The sequence below is a fragment of the Tachyglossus aculeatus genome, chromosome X1 (genome assembly GCF_015852505.1).
Source record: "Tachyglossus aculeatus isolate mTacAcu1 chromosome X1, mTacAcu1.pri, whole genome shotgun sequence".
In the NCBI taxonomy this organism is placed as follows: domain Eukaryota; kingdom Metazoa; phylum Chordata; class Mammalia; order Monotremata; family Tachyglossidae; genus Tachyglossus; species Tachyglossus aculeatus.
In genome coordinates, this window is record NC_052101.1 from 112007910 (window position 1) to 112026840 (window position 18931).

At 48.9% G+C, this 18931-nt stretch overlaps 1 protein-coding gene across 5 annotated transcripts in view; it reads right to left on the reverse strand.

Annotated features, from left to right (window-relative positions):
* The window catches only part of SPPL2B (signal peptide peptidase like 2B), a 51552-nt gene that overhangs the window by 24049 nt on the left and 8572 nt on the right, over positions 1 to 18931 (reverse strand). For all 5 annotated transcript variants that reach the window (XM_038740103.1, XM_038740102.1, XM_038740101.1 and 2 more), the window contains exons 2-5: positions 13781 to 13900; positions 10575 to 10757; positions 5552 to 5641; positions 3316 to 3455 (exon numbers count right to left, since the gene is read on the reverse strand). In XM_038740103.1, the coding sequence (XP_038596031.1) occupies positions 3316 to 3455; positions 5552 to 5641; positions 10575 to 10757; positions 13781 to 13900 (533 nt within the window). The remainder of the gene's footprint in view (positions 1 to 3315; positions 3456 to 5551; positions 5642 to 10574; positions 10758 to 13780; positions 13901 to 18931) is intronic.

Here is an 18931-nt window from a genome sequence, read left to right on the forward strand (position 1 = left end):
ATCCTCTCCCAACTCCTTGAGCGAGTTGTCTACACCCGCTGTCCCAAGTTCCTCTCCTCCAATTCTCTCCATGACCCCCTCCAATTTGGCTTTCCACCCCTTCAGTCCGCACAATCTGCTCTCTCAAAGTTCACCAATGATCTCCTTCTTGTCAAATCCAACGGCCTCTACTCCATCCTAATCCTCCTCGACCTCTCAGCTGCCTTCGAAACTGTTCCGCACACAGTAAGCGCTGAATGAATACGATTGATTGATTGATGTGGAACAGGGACTGTGTCCATCCCAATTATCTTGTAACTACCCCAGTGCTTAGTACAGTGTCTGGCACAGAGTAACCACTTAAATACCATAAAAAATGCAGCTTGGGTGATTCACTCCTCTCTACCTGTCTAAGCAACTGGGTTTGGGAATCTGTAGCAGAAGCCCTGAGGTAATTGTGTCAAGGAGGCAGTGGGATTCCTGTGAAGGAAGGGAGCATGGTATCAGGATGGGTCAGAGCTGCGGTAGAGTGGGTATGGGATGACATAATGGGATTCGATTCCTTTAGCCCAACCCCCTCCCCACTTTCAGACTGTGAGCTGCTTCCCCTTTTTTGTAATTTAATGTCTGTCTCCCCCACTAGACCGTAAGCTCCTCAAGGGCAGGAATCGTGTCTACCAACTCTGTTGTACTGTACTTTCTCCCAAGCTCTTAGTATAATGCTCTGCATGCAGTAAGCGCTCAAAAAATGCCACGGTTTGATGAATTGAACCCCATGTGGTTTAGACTCCGTCTCTGAATTAATAGCCCTGTACCTTTCCCCAGAGCTTACTACAGTCCTTTGCACCCTGTAAGTGCATAACAAATGTCATAAGTAACAATCCTCTCTCTGCACCCCATTAACATCCCATATGTTTTCAGCATCAAAAATCCATCATAACAAAACATCAGCTCAGAGAAACTCCAGGGAGGGGAGGGGGGAGGGAAGAGAGAGAGAGAAAGTTAGCCTAGCTTTACCATATTGGCGCGTCTCATCCACTGCTTCCCAGCTTGCACTCTTCACTGCACCCAAGATCACCTTCTAATTGTACCTCATTCAATTCTCCCAATTCCGACTCCTCATTCACACTGTGCTCCCAGCCTGGAACTCCTTTCTTCCTCCTGCCCATCCCAAATCCACAGCTCTCCCCATCTTCAAAGCCCTCGTTAAATCCCAAACTCTTCCAGCAAGCCTTCCCCAATTAATTCCCAACAGTCTAATCATGTCAATCCAGCAGCCACCCTTAGCACTTATGGATTTTATTCCTCTCAACAACGAGGCTTACTTACAGATTTATTTGTGTTTCTATTTTTCATTCTGTTATTTCATTGATAGGTTTGCCTACTACCCATATTTCTGTTCTTCCTCCCGAAGTCCTGGGATTTATTGAGTGCCTACTAAATGCAATATATACTGCACTAAGCACTTGAGAAATACAACAGAAGCACAAGACACATTCCCTGCCCACACGGAGCTTACTGGCTCATGTGGGAGAAAGATATAGACATATTGACTATACTTTTCATCTGTCTGTCCCTACTGTGTGATTGTAAGCTCCCTGAGGGCAGGGAATATGTTTCTTGCTTCTGTTGTACCCTCTCAAGTATTTAAAACAATGCGCTGCACTCCATATACCCTCAACAAATTTCCATTGATCTATTTTGCTGGACACTTCAAACCTCTCTGAATCAAATGAAATGATTGCCTTTCTTGAGTTTTTTTTGGCTTGAAATGTAGTTTTTATCTCAGTCTACAAAGGGCAAATCCAATACAAACAAACACTGCGGGGGGGGGACGGGGGAAGCGTTATGTGACATGGGCATATTTTGGAGCCAGGTTTCTAGGAGAGTCCAGCACAAGTTGGAAATTCCCAGCCGGCCCCAAGCTGTGCTAAACCGTGGTGTCCAAGTTCTACTTGGCCAGACTGGAGTTAACCTCGAACTGGGCCTGGGATTCACTTCCAGGGACACTGCTAAATGTGCGCAGCTGTGGAGAGTTGACTCCCGGGTGCCCGGAGAATGACTGCCCGTGGGCAACGGCACCTCAGCTACCGCACTGTGGCTGCCCCAACCCCAACTCCAAATGCCTGAAACGGGGGAGCTCCCGAGGGACATCCGAACCCGGCCGCCTCCAACCGGTCTGAGCTCTGGTCTGACCTAAGTCGAAGAATAGTGCTCTAGACACCGAGCCGGAGTTCAGCCCGTCCAGTGCTCTTACGATCCTGCCCTACGGCCCATGTTGGGTACCTTGTGGCTTTCGCTCCTCCCAGTTGAAGGACACATGACAATGCAGGCTTTTCCAGGCCAGTCACAGACAGTTTTCTATGAGATATGGGGCAAGCGGGTAGCTGGAGAGGCACAGTGGGATAGGGCAGAGCTACCAGGAGATGGCTAGTGAGGGAATAGGGAAGGGAATACCTAGGAAATCCTGGGTAGGCTAGGAAGAAGGCAAAAAGACAAAGCTTATTTCCTATGAGGCCCTCTGAAGGCCTTCAGTCAATCGGGCAAATATGGCATCATAATGAACTAGTTTCCAAACCCCATTTGCTTGAAAACAAGGCTGTCTATGCTTGCACTGTTTAAGAAACACATGGTTTGGGAAATTTGATTTTTTTTTTCCAACAGGCACTGGCTTGCTCCAATCGTTGTTATAGGCCCTATCCCATGTCCTGTGCATTTACTTTTGACTAGTGAAATCCAAGGAGTTTCTTCAGTGAAATGGTGTTCTTAATTGAACCATTTTCACCAGTAAGATCTTCATCAGGGATCTGCAGCGTGGTCTAATGGAAAGAGCACGGTACTGGGAGTCGGAGGATCCGAGTTCTAATCCTGATTATGTCAATTGCTTGCTGTGTGACCTTGGGCAATCCACCTAACTTCTTTGTGCCTCAGTTTCCTCAACTGTAAAATGGGGATTAAATCCTACTCCCTCTTAGACTGTGAGCCCCATGTGGGACAGGGACTGTGTCCAACTTGATAAACTTGTATCTTCCCCAGCACTTAGAACAGTGCTTGACACACAGTAAGAGCTTAACACATACTGCAAAACAAACAATCTGTCCTGTTATAACGCCTCATTTTGGATTTCCCAAACCCCCCCCCGCCCCCCACACCATTTCTGACTTCCTCTATTCCCAGAGGTAGCAGGTCAGGCATGGCTTTTTTAAATTCTCTGTCTTCCAAAGTCTTGACTGGGCTCTAGACTAGGATACCAACTTTAAGACTGATAGGATTTGGCCCCAGAAAGTCAGAGAAAAAACAGGAGGAGAAAGCTCACCGACCGATGAATTTACTTACTTTTTGACATCTCGGCTTCCAGCCCAGTAGCCTCCAATCGCGACGGTGCCCACAGCCATGACGAAGATAATCACCATATTATAATCAAGCACTGGTTCGTTGGGGGCATACATCGCCACCTTCACAAGTCGGCCAAAATTCTGCCTCAGAGACACATCATAATTCAATGACAAGGGCGGTCATTTCCCAAAAACTCTATTCACTAACTTCTTTCCTTAGAGGAGAAGCAGCATGTCCTAGTGGAAAGAACATGGCCCTAGGCTCTAATCCGGACTCTGCCACTTGCCCGCTGTGTGACCCGTTTCTTCTCTTTTCCTCGGTTTTCTCATCTGTAACATGGGGATTCAATACCTGTTCTCCCTGCCCTTTAGACTCTAATAGTTACTAATAACTATGGTATTCGGTAAGTATTTGTTAACTATGTGCCAAGCACTGTACTAAGCACTGGGGTAGATTCAAGATAGTCCGGTCCCACAGGGGGCTCACAGTCTAAGTAGGAGGAAGAACAGGAGGATCCCCATTTTGCAGATGAGGGAACTGAGGCACAGAGAAGTTAAGTGACTTGCCCAAGGTCACACAGCAGGTACATGGCAGAGCCAGAATTAGAACCCAGGTCCTCTGATTTCCAGGCCTGCGCTCTTTCCACTAGGCTATGCTGCTTCTGTGTGAGCCTGTGTGGGACAGGGACTCTATCTGACCTGATGCTCCTGAACCTAACCCAGCACTTAGCACATAGTTATTGCATAATACCACAATTCTCAGGGGCACGATAACCACAGATAGGAGGGGTGACATTTCCCTTTCCTGCCACACTGCTCATTTAAAGGAGTAATGCCAACTCGGAAGCCCTCATCCACTCCTGGGGCCAAGTACCCTAATGGCCAATAAGTTAAGATCTTGGGAAAACTGCACCCAGAACTTTTGATCCCAAGAAAAACTGCATCAATCCTAAGAGTTTCTATATTATTCTACTCATCATGCAAGCTCGCTGTGGGCAGGGAATTTGTCCACCAACTCCGTTGTACTCTCCGAAGAGTGTATTAACGGTGCTCTGCACACAGTAAGTGCTCAATAAATACCACTGACTGATATATTTCTGGCTCCTAGTACAACCCCTGATTTCAAGGGGAAGAAAGACATCTGGTTGAGGAGATGAGGGAAAAATGCGCAAATTAGGATGCTCTTCCCTAAATAACTGGGTCACAAGATTCAAAACTACTGTTGGGGAAAAGACTGAGGACCACTGCATCTGTTTCCGACATTTCAGCAAACCACGAGAAATGCCATCACTGGGTCAGACCAAGGTTTCATCAAGCCTAGGATTCTGTCTCCAACTACAATACTAGGATACCCTCCTGGACATCCACCTTAATGGCTAGGGACAAACTATCTAACAACCTAATTTTTCCCTCTGATGATAACAATAAAGTGCTTACTATGTGCCAAGTATTGTATTCATTCAATCATATTTCCTGAGCACTTACTGTGTGCAGAGCACTGTACTAAGCACTTGGGAAAGTACAGTACAGCATCATCATCATCATCATCAATCGTATTTATTGAGCGCTTACTATGTGCAGAGCACTGTACTAAGCGCTTGGGAAGTACAAATTGGCAACATATAGAGACAGTCCCTACCCAACAGTGGGCTCACAATCTAAAAGGGGCTCACAGTCTAAAAGCAATAAACAGACACTGAACAGCAATAAACAGACACTGACACTGGAGTAAATACAAGATCATGAGGTCAGACACAGTCCGTGTTTCACATGGGGCTCACCATCTAACTAGGAGGGAGAACAGTTAACTGAATCTCCATTTGACAGATGAGGAAATTGAGGCCCAGAGAAGTGAAGTGACTTGCCCAAGGTAATACAACAGGCAAGTGGTGGAGCCAGGATTAGCACCCAGGTCTTCTGAGTCCCAGGCCTGAGCATGTTCTATCCACTGCTAAGGCTGGGCCACAGACCTAATGCCAATGAAACTATATCAACCTTTCTTAAGCCTAACAACATCCCTACCTTTCCCTCTAGTAGTCTGTCATGGACCGCTGGTCTAGGAATTTATCCAAACTTTCTTTGGATAAATATATATCTGATATATCTGACCTACACAACTTACGGTGTGAACCAAATATCCTCTTTTTAGAGCTTCTAACCTTCTTTCCCTCCCTTCAGAGACACACTTGGACACCCAACCAGAGACTAAGTTCCAGACTGCGAGCAGTTGAACGTACCTTGCCAATATCCAGCATATCGGTGTAGCTGAGCAGCGCCACTGGAATATCGATTTCTTCATACTGAGACCGGTTGCCCCCAGGGGGAACCTGAGGACCAGAAAGGGAATGAGAGAAATTACGAAGTTTATGAAGTGCTGGATCAATCAAGAGTTTAACTCAAAATAACAACAGTATTTGTTAAGCACTATACTAAGCACTGGGGAGGATACAAGATAATCAGATCCCACATGGGGCTCGCAGTCTAAGTAGGAAGGAGAACAGGTATTGAATCCCCATTTTGCAGATGAGGGAACTGAGGCATGGAGAAGCTAAGTGATTTGCCCAAGGTCACACAGCAGGTAAGTGGCGGAGCTGGGATTACAACCCAGGCCCTCTGATGCCCAGCCCAGGTTCTTTTCACTAGGCCAAGCTGCTTCTAAGAAAGAAGATTCTAAAAAGCTTTCCCAAAATAGTTGGATTTGACTCTAGGGAGGACATGTAGAGTCATTCATCTCCAATGTCATCACCATCACCACCACCACATTTACTCAGGACTTTAAATGTACCATGAAGAACATAATAATAATAATGGCATTTGTTAAGCGCTTACTATGTGCAAAGCACTGTTCTAAGCAACATACAAGACCTTGGTCCTGATCTTGTGGAGCATAACATTCAAAAGGTCAAAATTCAGGAGGAAGATTAGGAGATCCAACAGCATATACAAACAGTATAAACAAATCTCACCACATCCCCTCCCTCTAATCCGTCTATCCCTGTCCTTCCTTTCCAGCACTCCATTCAACCCACCCCTACCCCTTGCATCTTCCCCTCCCTCCACCCCCACCTTTCCTTCCCAGAGTCACCCTACATCCCGCTCCACCCCACTCCTCCCTGCACCGTGCACTGCCTCCTCCCCTGCCCCATCCCTATCCCCCATTCCCCTCCCCGCCTCACCAGCCCCCATCAGCTCATTCCCATCCAACACCTCCTCACCTCTCTTGCTGTCCCCTCACTACATCCCCTGACAATAGCCTCAGTCAAGTGCAGCCTGTGGACCCCCCGAAACCATCATGGAACGCTTCCCTTCATCCTGGGCCTGTTCCTGATCCAGCCACTGCTCCTCTTCTGATCACTGAAATCTGGTTCTCCCCAGATGACACTCTATCCTCTGCCGCTCTCTCCAGAGGGGGCCTCATCTTCTCCCACTCCCCAAGAAAGAGGGAAAGAGGGAGGAGGAGTGGGCTTCCTTCTCGCTCCCCAATGCCCCTTTCGCACCATCCCACCTCCCCCATCCCTCTCTCTCCCTTCCTTTGAAGCCATTTTCATCTGCCACTCCAATTACTAGTCACGGTCAACTACCACCCGCCAGGATCCTCCTGCATCTTTCTGAACCATTTTGATCCCTTTCTCACATTCTCTGTCCTTCTCCACCCCTACAATGGGGACTTCAGTATCCCGATGCCCTTGCCCCTACCTGCTTCCTCTCACTCCCCAGCTCCACCAACATCTTACTCCACCTCACTTCTCCCACTCACCAACTTTGACACACACTTGATCGTGTCATCTCTAGTCACTGTACAATCTCTCCAGTGCTTAGAACAGTGCTTGGCACATAGTAAGCACTTAACAAATACCATCATTATTGTTACGCTCACTAACGCTGAAATTCTTCTATCCGACTGCAACCTGCCGGTCTCACCTCCACAACATTGCCAAGATCCACCCTTTCCTCTCCATCCAAACCGCTATCTTGCTGGTTCAATCTCTCATCCTATCCCGACTGGATTACTGGATCAGCCTCCTCTCTGATCTCCCATCCTCCTGTCTCTCCCCACTTCAGTCTATACTTCACTCGGCTGCCCGGATTATCTTTGTGCAGAAACGCTCTGGGCATGTTACACCCCTCCTCAAAAATCTCCAGTGGCTGCCTGTCAACCTACGAATCAAGCAAAAACTCCTCACCCTCGGCTTCAAGGCTGTCCATCACCTCGCCCCCTCCTACCTCACCTCCCTTCTCTCCTTCTACAGCCCAGCCCGCACCCTCCGCTCCTCTGCCACTGTGCCTCGTTCTCGCCTGTCCTGCCATCGACCCCCGGCCCACATCCTTCCCCTGGCCTGGAATGCCCTCCCTCCACACATCTGCCAAGCTAGCTCTCTTCCCCCTTTCAAAGCCCTACTGAGAGCTCACCTCCTCCAGGAGGCCTTCCCAGACTGAGCCCCCTTTTTCCTCTCCTCCTCCCCATTCCACTGCCCTACCTCCTTCCCCTCCCCACAGCACTTGTATATATTTGTACAGATTTATTACTCTATTTTACTTTATTTTATTTACTTTATTTTACTTGTACATATTTACTATTCTATTTATTTTGTTAATGATGTGCATCTAGCTTTAATTCTATTTGTTCTGACGATTTTGACACCTGTCTACATGTTTCATTTTGTTGTCTGTCTCCCCCTTCTAGACTGTGAGCCCATTGTTGGGTAGGGACCGTCTCTATATGTTGCTGACTGATACTTCCCAAGTGCTTGGTACAGTGCTCTGCACACAGTAAGCGCTCAATAAATACGATTGAATGAACCTCTTCACCTGCCTTCTCTCCTACACATCCACTCCCGCAGATCTATCCTTTCTCCGACAGAGACCTCCAATCTTGTTGATGCCCCCCTCACCAATTTTCTAAAGCCATCACACCCCATTTGCTCTCCATACCAAACTACCTTCTCTTGCCGAACAAATCCATGCCCTCAACACTGCCCTCTCCACTGAACTCCGCTCCCTTGCTCCCCTGCCCCTCGCCAATCTCATACCATCCACTCCCTTGGAGAACTCATTCGCTCCTAAGGCTTCAAACTATCACCTCTATGCGGATGATTGCCAAATCTACCTCTCCAATCCAGACCTCTCCTTCTCTGCAGTCTCGCGTTTCCTCCTGCCTTCAGGACATCACTACTTGGATGTCCTGCTGTCACCTCAAACTTAACATGTCCAAAACACAACTTCTCATCTTCCCACCCAAACCCTGCCCTCTCCCTGTCTTTCCCATCTCTGTAGATAGCACCCCATCCTCCCTATCTCTGAAGCACAAAACCTTGGCATTATCCTCTACTCATCTCTCTCATTCCACCCACATATTCCTTCTTTCATGAAATATTGTTGATTCTACCTTAACACCGCTAAAATCCTCCCTTCCTCTCCATCCAGACTGCTATTACGCTGAACCAAGCACCTCTCATCCTGCCTTGACTGCTGCATCAGCCTCCCCGCTGCCCCCCCCACCCCACCTCCTGTCTCCCCTCGCCAATCCTCACTTCTTTCTGCTGCCTGGATAAGTTTAGTATAAAAACGTTCAATCCATGTTTCCCCACTCCTCAAGAACCTCCACTGATTGCCCATTCAGTTCCGCATCAAAAAGAAACTCCTTACCATTAGGTTTAAAGCACTTAATCAGCTCACCCCCTCCTAACCTTACCTTGCTAATTGCCTCTACAACCCAGCTTACATACTTCACTCCTCTCACGCCAAACTGCTCAGTCTATCTCGATCTTGTCTTTGTTTGTCATGTCCTCCCTCTGTCCTGGAACTCCCTCCTCCTTCAAATCTGACAGAGCATCACTCTCCCCATCTTTTCAAAATCACATCTCCCTCCAAGACACCTTCCCCGACTAAGCCCTCATTTCCCCTACTCCCTCTCCCTTCTCCATCGCCTATGCACTTGGACCTGTACCCTTTAAGCACTTGATATTCACCTCACCCTCAGCCCCACAGCACCTATGTCCATATTTATTTATCCCTGTGCTCTTCCCCCCTCCCAGCCCCAAATCACCTATGTACAAGTCTGTAACTTGGATTGATGTCTGTCTCCCCCACTCTAGATGGTGAGCTCATTGTGGGCAGGGAACATCACTGTTTATTGTTGTATTTTCCAAGCGCTTAGAACAGCGCTCTGCACACAATAAGCTCTCAATGAATGAATGAACGAATCTATAATTTATTTTAACATCTGTCTCCGCCTCCAGACTAAATCCCTGGTGGGCAGGGAATGTGTCTACCAATTCCGTTGTATCGTACTCTTCCAGATGCTTAGTACAGTGCTCTGCACTCAGTAAGCACTCAATAAATATCACCGACTGATTGATATAGGTAATGGACGGCAAAGAAAGGGAAAACTCGGGTTTAGACTCATTCGAGCTGTAGCTGTTAGTGTCCCGAGGTCTGAAACCAGGCAAGGGCCTGTTGATGGGGAGAAGAAAAAAGATTGCTTGATCCAAGAGCTGCAAGGTGAGATTAGGAGTCAGGAGATCAAGGATTTATTGGTGCCCGCAACAACCCCCTCCCTCTATGCCCCAACAGCAAAGCCCTTATTGCCCACTGTCTGATCTTGCCCGCCAGAACCTTAGCATCCCCAAATCCTAGCCAATCGAATGGCACGGATGAGAGAGGTTATAGCCAGAGGAAAAAATATAACTACTGAAATCATCAGACCATCCCTAAGTAGTGATGTTATTACCGGGTCAGATCCATAGCCTACCAGTCTGTCTCTGACAGTGGCATCAGGACACAGAGTAACAGTGGGGTTGATGGCCCTCCTGGACTCCCATCCTTTTGGTTAAGAAGGGACCATTTAACACCCCGGACTTTCCTTCTCCCACTCCACCATGGGATCTATCCAAATCCCTTTTGAACCTCCTGAAATTTCCAACCGGCACAACTTCCTGTTTCAGCCCTCATGTCCTCTACTCGGGATGCCTAGAGATAAGCAACCAGATCTCTTAGTAATGTCCTGATCTTTAGGGACCCAATACACACTGTCCTCCTCACTCATATTTCTGAGCTGGTAGTTAGAGTCTCTCACTGGGACGAGGTTAGACAGCCACCCTGGAGAGATACACCGTTGCCCAATATTTAAAGGCCTCTTAACCCTGAAAGTTGTTCGGGAAAGAAGGGCTTCAGGAAAACGGCTCTAACACCCGGTACAGAAGAGTTTGTGGTATGAGTTTTTGGGAGTAGCTGAAAAATCACAGTCCAGAAGAGTCTCACCAGCTTCTCTCGGCTGACGATCAGCAGCCCGCGAGCCCCGTTGATCTGAGCCAGCCTCACTTTTTCATAAAAGGTGCAGTTTCCCCGCATCACCATGGGGATTCGGTTGCTAAATCCCCCACTGGGGACATCGGAAGGAGAACATAAGACAGACACTGTCTGGTCTTGAAGCTGTAACAGAGACTGAAGAGAAAGATGCATTAATTGCAGATTCCGTTTCTGGAGCAAAGTCGAGCAAATATGGGACATTCTACGTTGGAAGTGTCAGAAAAATTCAATACCTCCCGCCCAATTTTCATTACACCCAATTCTAGAATACTATAGGCAACACAGTTGGGGAAAAGTCACGCTGCGGTATTCACCCCTGCTCTGACACCACGCATGTGAGGACAACCAGTTCCTCCTGATATCGTGGTATGCCTTAAACAAACAAGACCACTTCATGGGGCAAACCTTTCTTAATTCCCTTGCAACATTCTAGCCAAAACATGGAGTGGAAGCACGCATTGTCACAGAACCGAGTGTACTTCGGAGAAAAAAACCCCACAAAACCCCCCCCAAAAAACTTACAACAGGATTGTGGTCACCAATGAACTCCAATGAGTCACGGTTCCCTCCGGGGACCGGTTTCTAACCCTGGAACCCATTCCCTGATCCAGCTCACTCTTCCCTGCCTCTGTTTACCCAGTTGAAAAAAAAAATGACATTTGCCATCTGCACCACAGGATGCGCTTCCAGGACTATAACAAGTTCCACAGCAGCATCCGGGTACAAATCCATTCCTTTACCACCGCCTCTCCTTTAACTCCTTAAGCCAGGGCCCTTGCCCTCTCAGCCACTGATTTGAAAAAAACAATATGGCTTTTGTTCCCAGTTTTTTTCCCAAACTGTCAGAGAAATAATACAGCCTCGTAAACAACAGGTTTTCCACTCACCCTGGGCACTTAAAAATAGCTGGGAATATGTGCAAAAAATATCATCGGCCAGAAAAATAATCACAATGCAGAAGGGGAGATTCAGCAGGGAGAGGAGGGCTGAACCCTGGGCATGGTAGAGGGAACAGCACAGGTTATGGGGGGATACGTACGGGGGAACTGAACCCAAGAAGGAAAGCTCGAGGATGGGGACAGCCCCCCTATAAATACAGTAAATGTACTGGGGTGGGGAGGAGAGTTGGGGGACATATGGAGTAGTGGGTGAGTTGCTGAGGGAATGACTGTGGGGGGGAACTGGCAGTAACTTCCCGCAGCTGAGGGCAGTGTTGCTAAGCAGACGGATGGTTGCAGGTATGACACGACGGCGGGTCTCCACAACCCCTACGGGGTCAGAGGGAAGCGTTCAGCAGGGGAATGCCAGAAAAGGCTAAGGAGGAGGTTGGGTGGAGGTAGAACTCCGTACTGTGGAAGCTTGCCCAGGTGGACTATCTGGGGCCTAGCCCGCCCTGCCCCAGTTCCTGTCTGGGTCTAGCCTGGTAATTAACTCCTGTTAGTGCCACTTGCTTAGTCTCAGCCAGTTGTATTTAGCCTCAAACCAAAGGTGACTTGAGATATTACCCAGTGGGCCACCGGAGCCCTTAAAGATGAGTTTCAGGGCATTCTGCGTTTGGTGTGCCTCACGTATTTGACCAGAATGGCCAAAATGGGCAGAACAGTCACAATCTTCAGGCTTCCATCTCACCCCACTGCCACCCCAGAGCGTGAATACTACAAGCCTCCAGGATGGCTGGGCTGAGCTTACTGCTGCTTCCACTTGGCTGGGGGTGGGGAGGGAGGGGAATGGCAGCTGTAGCCCAACACAGAACAGGCCAGTTGAGCCAAGATTAATGCTAGCACCACTGCCATCCCTTGGACAGGAGCAGCAGCTGGCTCAGTTGGCCAGCCCTAAGTCAGGTTTCCAAGATTCCTGCCATTTGGGTAGCGGTGGTAAAGGAATATTCTCTCCCTTCTCCCCCTTTCCTACTTCTCTTTTCCCACTCCCTCTTCTCCCTTTCTTCCGCCTTCCACTTTCTCCCTCCCAGCTCCCTGCTTCAGCTGTCCTTCTCGGTTCCCAACCCCATCCATCTAAGGTGATCAGAATTCCCTAGCTGGAACCAGGTCTGAAGGAGTTGGCCCAGGCAAGGATCGGTACTGGGCCAACCCCAGATTTTGAGCCCACGCAAGGCCCTCCCGGAAGGCTTTCAAAGTCCTTGAGGCCAGAACCCCCTGAGAGCAGCTGAACTCCGAGAGGGAGGGGTGTGGGAAGGAACATCCCCAAGATGCCACGCGCTGCTTGGGCCTCTGAAGAGCCGAGGGGACCCAGGGATGCTGGTAATACGCTCAATGCTCGGGTAGGGTCCACATGCCCTTCAGATCCACGACTACACCCCAGGAAAGCTCCCTACCTGACAGTCCGGAGCCATGGCAGAAAGACTAGGGAATTCCCAAACTGTAGAGCTGCTAGGGGGCCCCAAATGGCAGGGGCAGCCTGGCACCTAGTGGGGTTTTTTTTTCCAGTGATCACGTCCTCTCACAGTCCCCTCCCTGAGTCTCATAAGAGCCTTGGGAGCAAGCTTAAATTCTTGGCTTCACTCCTATGTCCAGGAGGCAGCCTCAGATTGGGGTCACATACTTCCCACCTGCTCCCACAATTCTAGGCTGCATTATACTCTAAGAGTTACAGAGGAATATACATCGGGCAGTTCTGTGAATCATCCACTTCAAACTATATCCAACCAGGAATAGGCTTTATGAGTCCTGCTGCCCTCATCCCTGGCCCTAAACCACTCATCCTGCCAGCCCGTGGCTTCTGAATAAAGGACTCTTCACAAAAGCATCAATTGCAGGTCTCTGGAATTGGTTCAGCAATCACCCAGAAAGAAGGACATCCAGTTTATTTGCTAAGAGAACAAACCGTGGGCTGCATCTGTGGCTTTCACTTAACTTCTTAGGGAATGGTACATTTGGGCAGCTTCTCTGTGGTCCCTGGCTATCCTGCCAAAGGATATCTTTCCCTTTGATTTCCAGCTTTCTGCGTGCAGCACGGCTGCTCCCATACACAATGCTGTATAAGGCTCCTGATCATGAGGGTTTGGTGGGTTAATGGACCAAAAGAGCATTGGGAAATTCATGGAGAACACACGAGGCCCCTTAGTCCACATCAAAGAGTCCTGGGAATCTCAGACATTTGGGGACCCTTTGTCACTTATCTCAGATATTTACGGTACTTACAGCTTTATTGAGATCGTGCGGCAGATGGGCCCACTGAGAGTTGAACAGGATGCAGTAGTCTTTTCCCTTGGCATCCCCCATCTCAGGGATTACATGGACCATTCCATACTCGCAGGTTACCTGAAACCACCAGAGAGGGGTTAGGCTCAAGGACCCAATAATCAATCAATGCCACTTATTGAATACTTACTATGCGCAGAACGCTGTATCAAGAGGCCAAGAGAACCTAAGAGAAGGGGTTTTTTTTGGCGATCCGGCAAGCATGGGAGGACACAATCCTCAAATTAAGTAGGCGATAGTCTCTACGAATCACTTACTAGAAGCCAAGCGCACAATCCCAGCCCCACACAGGGGTCACAATCGGCTGTGGAGGATTGTTTGCAGGGTCCTTGGTGGGTGCTCTCTCCTCTCCAGGGGCCGCACGGAAGGCGAAAGTGTCTCCCCACAGCCCCCAGCAGCAGCAGAGGAGCAGATTTTCACTTTGGGATCAGATTATGGAGCAGAACAAACCAGCACCAATGTCTTCTAGTGCGGTTACACCTTCCTTTACAAACCCTCTCTCACTAATCATTCCAATATCCTCGAGAGGAAAGGAGGGGCATGGGGCCACAGAGATCCGGTGAGCCTTGAACCTGGGCTCCCTGGCTCTCTCTGTTCTCGCTCCTTCGCCACGAAGCCCGGCTTCCCGATTACTGTCCCGGGTCGTGGGGCTGAAGGGTCCGCAGGCACGACCCACCCCCTACGCCTCCAGGGCCTCCTTCTCAGAGGCTCCGGATCGGATCGCCTTTCCATTCATTCATTCATTCAATCGTATTTACTGAGCGCTTACTGTGTGCAGAACACTGTACTAAGTGCTTCGGAAGTACAAGTTGGCAACATATAGAGACGGTCCCTACCCAACAGCAGGCTCACAGTCTAGAAGGGGGAGACAGACAACAAAACAAAAGATATTAACAAAATAAAATATATAGAATAGTAAATATGTACAAGTAAAATAAATAGAGTAATAAATATGTACAAACTTATATACAGGTGCTGTGGGGAGGGGAAGGAGGTAGGGTGGGGAAGAAGGGGAGGAGGGGGAGAGGCAATGCGGGCTTCCCACAAATTCACACTAAATGTAGAAGCTATTTGTCATGGTAATAGGGAAATGCATCTTGCTTCCTGGGGATGTGAGGATTATTGCTGGAAAGCACCCACTCCCGGCTTCACCAGAACTGTTAACTGGCCAAAGAAAGAAACCTGAAGTGCCCCAAATGATCTTTTTTTAAAAAAAAAAAAAAATAGTCCTTGTTAAAAGCTTCCTATGTGCCAAGCACCATACTAAGCGCTGCTTTAGATTATACAAGATAATCGGGTCGGACACAGACCCTGTCCAATAGTCTAAATCGGAGGGAGGACGTAATCCCCATTTTACGGATGAGGTAACAGGCACAGAAAAGAAGCGACTTGCCCAAGGTCATACAGCACATAAGTGGCAAAGCCGGGATTAAGACCCAGATCCTCTGACTTTCAAGCCAGTGTTCTTTCCACTAGGCCACCTTGGCTTTAGGACCAAGGCTCTGTCGCCATCTGAGTAACAGTGGCACCGGCACCAAGCTCCGCGTTGCGGGGACCCGAGCAGAAGCCACAGGTTATGGTCTCGAAGTTTAGTCTTATCCAGGCCGCCTTTTCGCCATCGTGCTGGCGACCGAGTTGAACGAAGAGCTGTTTAGTTTGCTCTGTCTACGCTGTCCAATGCTTAAAGGGAGAAGAGGCAATGTGCAACCTGGGCACCGCAAGATGCATTCATTAAGGTTCAAACTGTCAAGCCAGGCCCCCCTAGAGCCTTTGTGTCAAGTGCTCCCTCCTCTTAGTTTGCAAGCTGCTGTTTTATTTTGGACCATGTAATTGGCTCTGGCCAAAACCCAAGTGCTGCTAAGTGTGTCCTGGGAGGGAAAGACCCAGCAAAGGAAGCAAAGGGAAGAGTGCTGGCTCCTTACGGCGAGGTTCTGACAGCTCCAGCTGAATCCCCCTCATCAGGATGGGATGCAGAAAGAAGTGATGGGTAGCAAGAGGGAAAGGGAGAAGAGACGGGGAGATAGAGGGAGTAGAAACAACAGAGAAGCAAGATGAACATTTAGCTGGCTCATCAGAGAAAGGACAATGCTCTGACCAAAGGGCGGGGGGGAAGGGGGTGGGCGCGGAAAGCTGTGGACAAGACCAGATCTGTGAAATGATCCATGTGGCAAAAACAAACAAGGGCTCGGGGCCACGCCACACACCCCCACAAGCTGCCAACAGTCCAGCTGGCCACTCTGTGGGTCTGTACCCCTACAATCTGCCCTATGTGCTACTGCCAAAGTCATCTGTGACCAAATCCTCTACGCCAAAACCGAGTTCTTTCACCTCAGCTGCAAAGATATCAAACCACCATCCCATTTTTTCCAGTTTCCTCGTCCTCCACTCAGATCCTCTAGACTACAAGCTCATTGCAGGCAGGGAATGTGTCTGGTTTTTTGTTGTACTGTACTCTCCTAAGCGCTTTGTACAGTGCTCTGCACACAGTTAAATGCTCACTAAATACCACTGACTAACAAATGACTGACCCGAGGGCACTTGTGTTGCTTATGAATTTGGAGGGCCAGCGGCTAGGAGGTCAAGGGCCATGGCAATACGAGGGGTGAAGTAGCTGCCAGATGATGCAGCTAACTGGGCCTTGCTCTCGACATTCCTGTCTCCAATCCACTGTGCAGCCCTTTATCCCTATCAGGGAACTCTGCTGAAATCTCTCAATCCATGTCCTTGCTCACCTTCAAAGCCTTCCTAACAAGAGAAGCAGCACGGTCTAGTGGAAAGAGCGCACGCCTGGAAGTCAGAGGACCTGGATTCTAATCCTGCCTCCGCCATGTGTCTGCCGTGTGACCTTGGGCAAATCGCTTCACGGTGCCTCAGCTTTGTCTGCAAAATGGGGATTCAATACCCTTCTCCCTTCCCCTTAGGTTGTGAACCCCATGCGACACAGAGCCTGGGTCTGACCCGATTATCATGTACCTCCCCTGAGCTCAGTATAGTGCCTGGCAAGTAGAAGGTGCTGAACAAATTCCACAGTTATTATTATTATTATTATATGGTACTTGTTCAGTGCTTACTATGTGCCTAGCCCTATACTAAGTGTTGGGGTAGATACAAGTTCATCGGGTTGGACACAGTCCATGTCCCACATGGGACTCCCAATGTTAATCCTCATTTTACAGATGCGGTAACCGAGGCACAGGGACCTGCCCAGCATCACATGGCAGACTCCTTATCTTCCCACCCAAGCCTTGTCCTTCCCCTGACTTTCCCATCACTGTAGACGGCATCACCATCTTTCCTGTCTCAAGTCCATAACCTTGGCATTTTCCTTGACTCCTCACTCTCATTCAACCCACATACTCAATCCATCATTAAATCCTGTCGGTTCAACCTTCACAACATCGCTAAAATCCGCCCTTTCCTCTCCATCCAGGCTGCTACCACGTTAATCCATTCACTTGTCCTATCCTGCCTTGACTGCTGTATCAGCCTCCTTGCTGACCTCCCTGCCTCTCCCCACTCCAGGGCATACTTCACTCTGCTGCCTGGAACATTTTTTTTTACAAAAAACAAAATTCAGTCCGTGTTTCCCCACTCCTCAAGAACCTCCAGGGTTGCCTATCCACCTCCGCATCAAACAGAAACTCTTTTTCATCGGCTTTAAAGCACTCTAGCACCTTGCCCCCTCCTACCTCACCACTCTCCTACTAAAACCCAGCTCACAAACTTTGCTCCTCTCACGCTAACCTACTCACTGTACATTGATCTCGTCTATGTCGCCACCCACTTCTCGCCCATATCCTCCCTCTTCATATCTGACACAATTACAGCTTCAGAGCCTTATTGAAGGCATGTCTCCTCCAAGAGGCTTCCCTGACTAAGCCCTCCTTTCCTCTTCTCCCACTCCGTTCTGTATCACCCGATTTACTCCCTTTATTCATCCCCCCTCCCAGCCCCACAGCACTTATATACATATCTGTAATTTTATTTATATTAATGTCTGTCTCTCCCTCTAGACTCTAAGCTCGTCGTGGGCAGAGAATGGGTCTGTTATACTGTATTCTCCCTAGTGCTTAGTATAGTCCTCTGCACACAGGACACACTCAAGAAATGATTGACTAGCCTGTTGCTGGGTAGGGACTGTCATTCTGTTGCCAAATTGTACTTTCCAAGTGTTTAGTACAATGCTCTGCATGCAGTACGCGCTCAATAAACGTGATTGAATGAATGAACAAGTGGCAGAACGCTATTTTTCCCACCTTTTCATTCAATTCATTCAATCGTATTTATTGAGCACTTACTGTGTGCAGAGCACTGTACTAAGCGCTGGGGAAGTACAAGTTGGCAACATATAGAGACAGTCCCTACCCAACAGTGGGCTCACAGTCTAGAAGGGGGAGACAGAGAACAAAACCAAACATATTAACAAAATAAAATAAATAGAATAGATATGTACAAGTAAAATAAATAAATACATAGAGTAATAAATATGTACAAACATATATACATATATACAGGTGCTGTGGGGAAGAGAAGGAGGTAAGGCGGGGGGGTGGAGAGGGGGAGGAGGGGGAGAAGAAGGAGGGGGCTCAGTCTGGGAAGGCCTCCTGGAGGAGGTGAGCTCTCAGCAGGGCCTTGAAGGGAGGAAGAGAGCTAGCTTGGCGGATGGGCAGAGGGAGGGCATTCCAGGCCAGGGGGATGACGTGGGCCAGGGGTCGACGGCGGGACAGGTGAGAATGGGGCACGGTGAGGAGGTTAGCGGCAGAGGAGCGGAGGGTGCGGGCTGGGCTGTAGGAGGAGAGAAGGGAGGTGAGGTAGGAGGGGGCGAGTTGATGGACAGCATTGAAGCCCAGGGTGAGGAGTTTCTGCCTGATGCGTAGGTTGATTGGTAGCCACTGGAGATTTTTGAGGAGGGGAGTAACATGCCCAGAGCGTTTCTGGACAAAGACAATCCGGGCAGCGGCGTGCAGTATGGATTGAAGTGGGGGACCTTCCCCACTCCCTCAGAATGCACCTAACTCCGCATCAAGCGAAAGCTCTTCACAATCAGCTTCAAGGCTCTCCACCAATTTGCCCCTCCTTACACATCCTCTC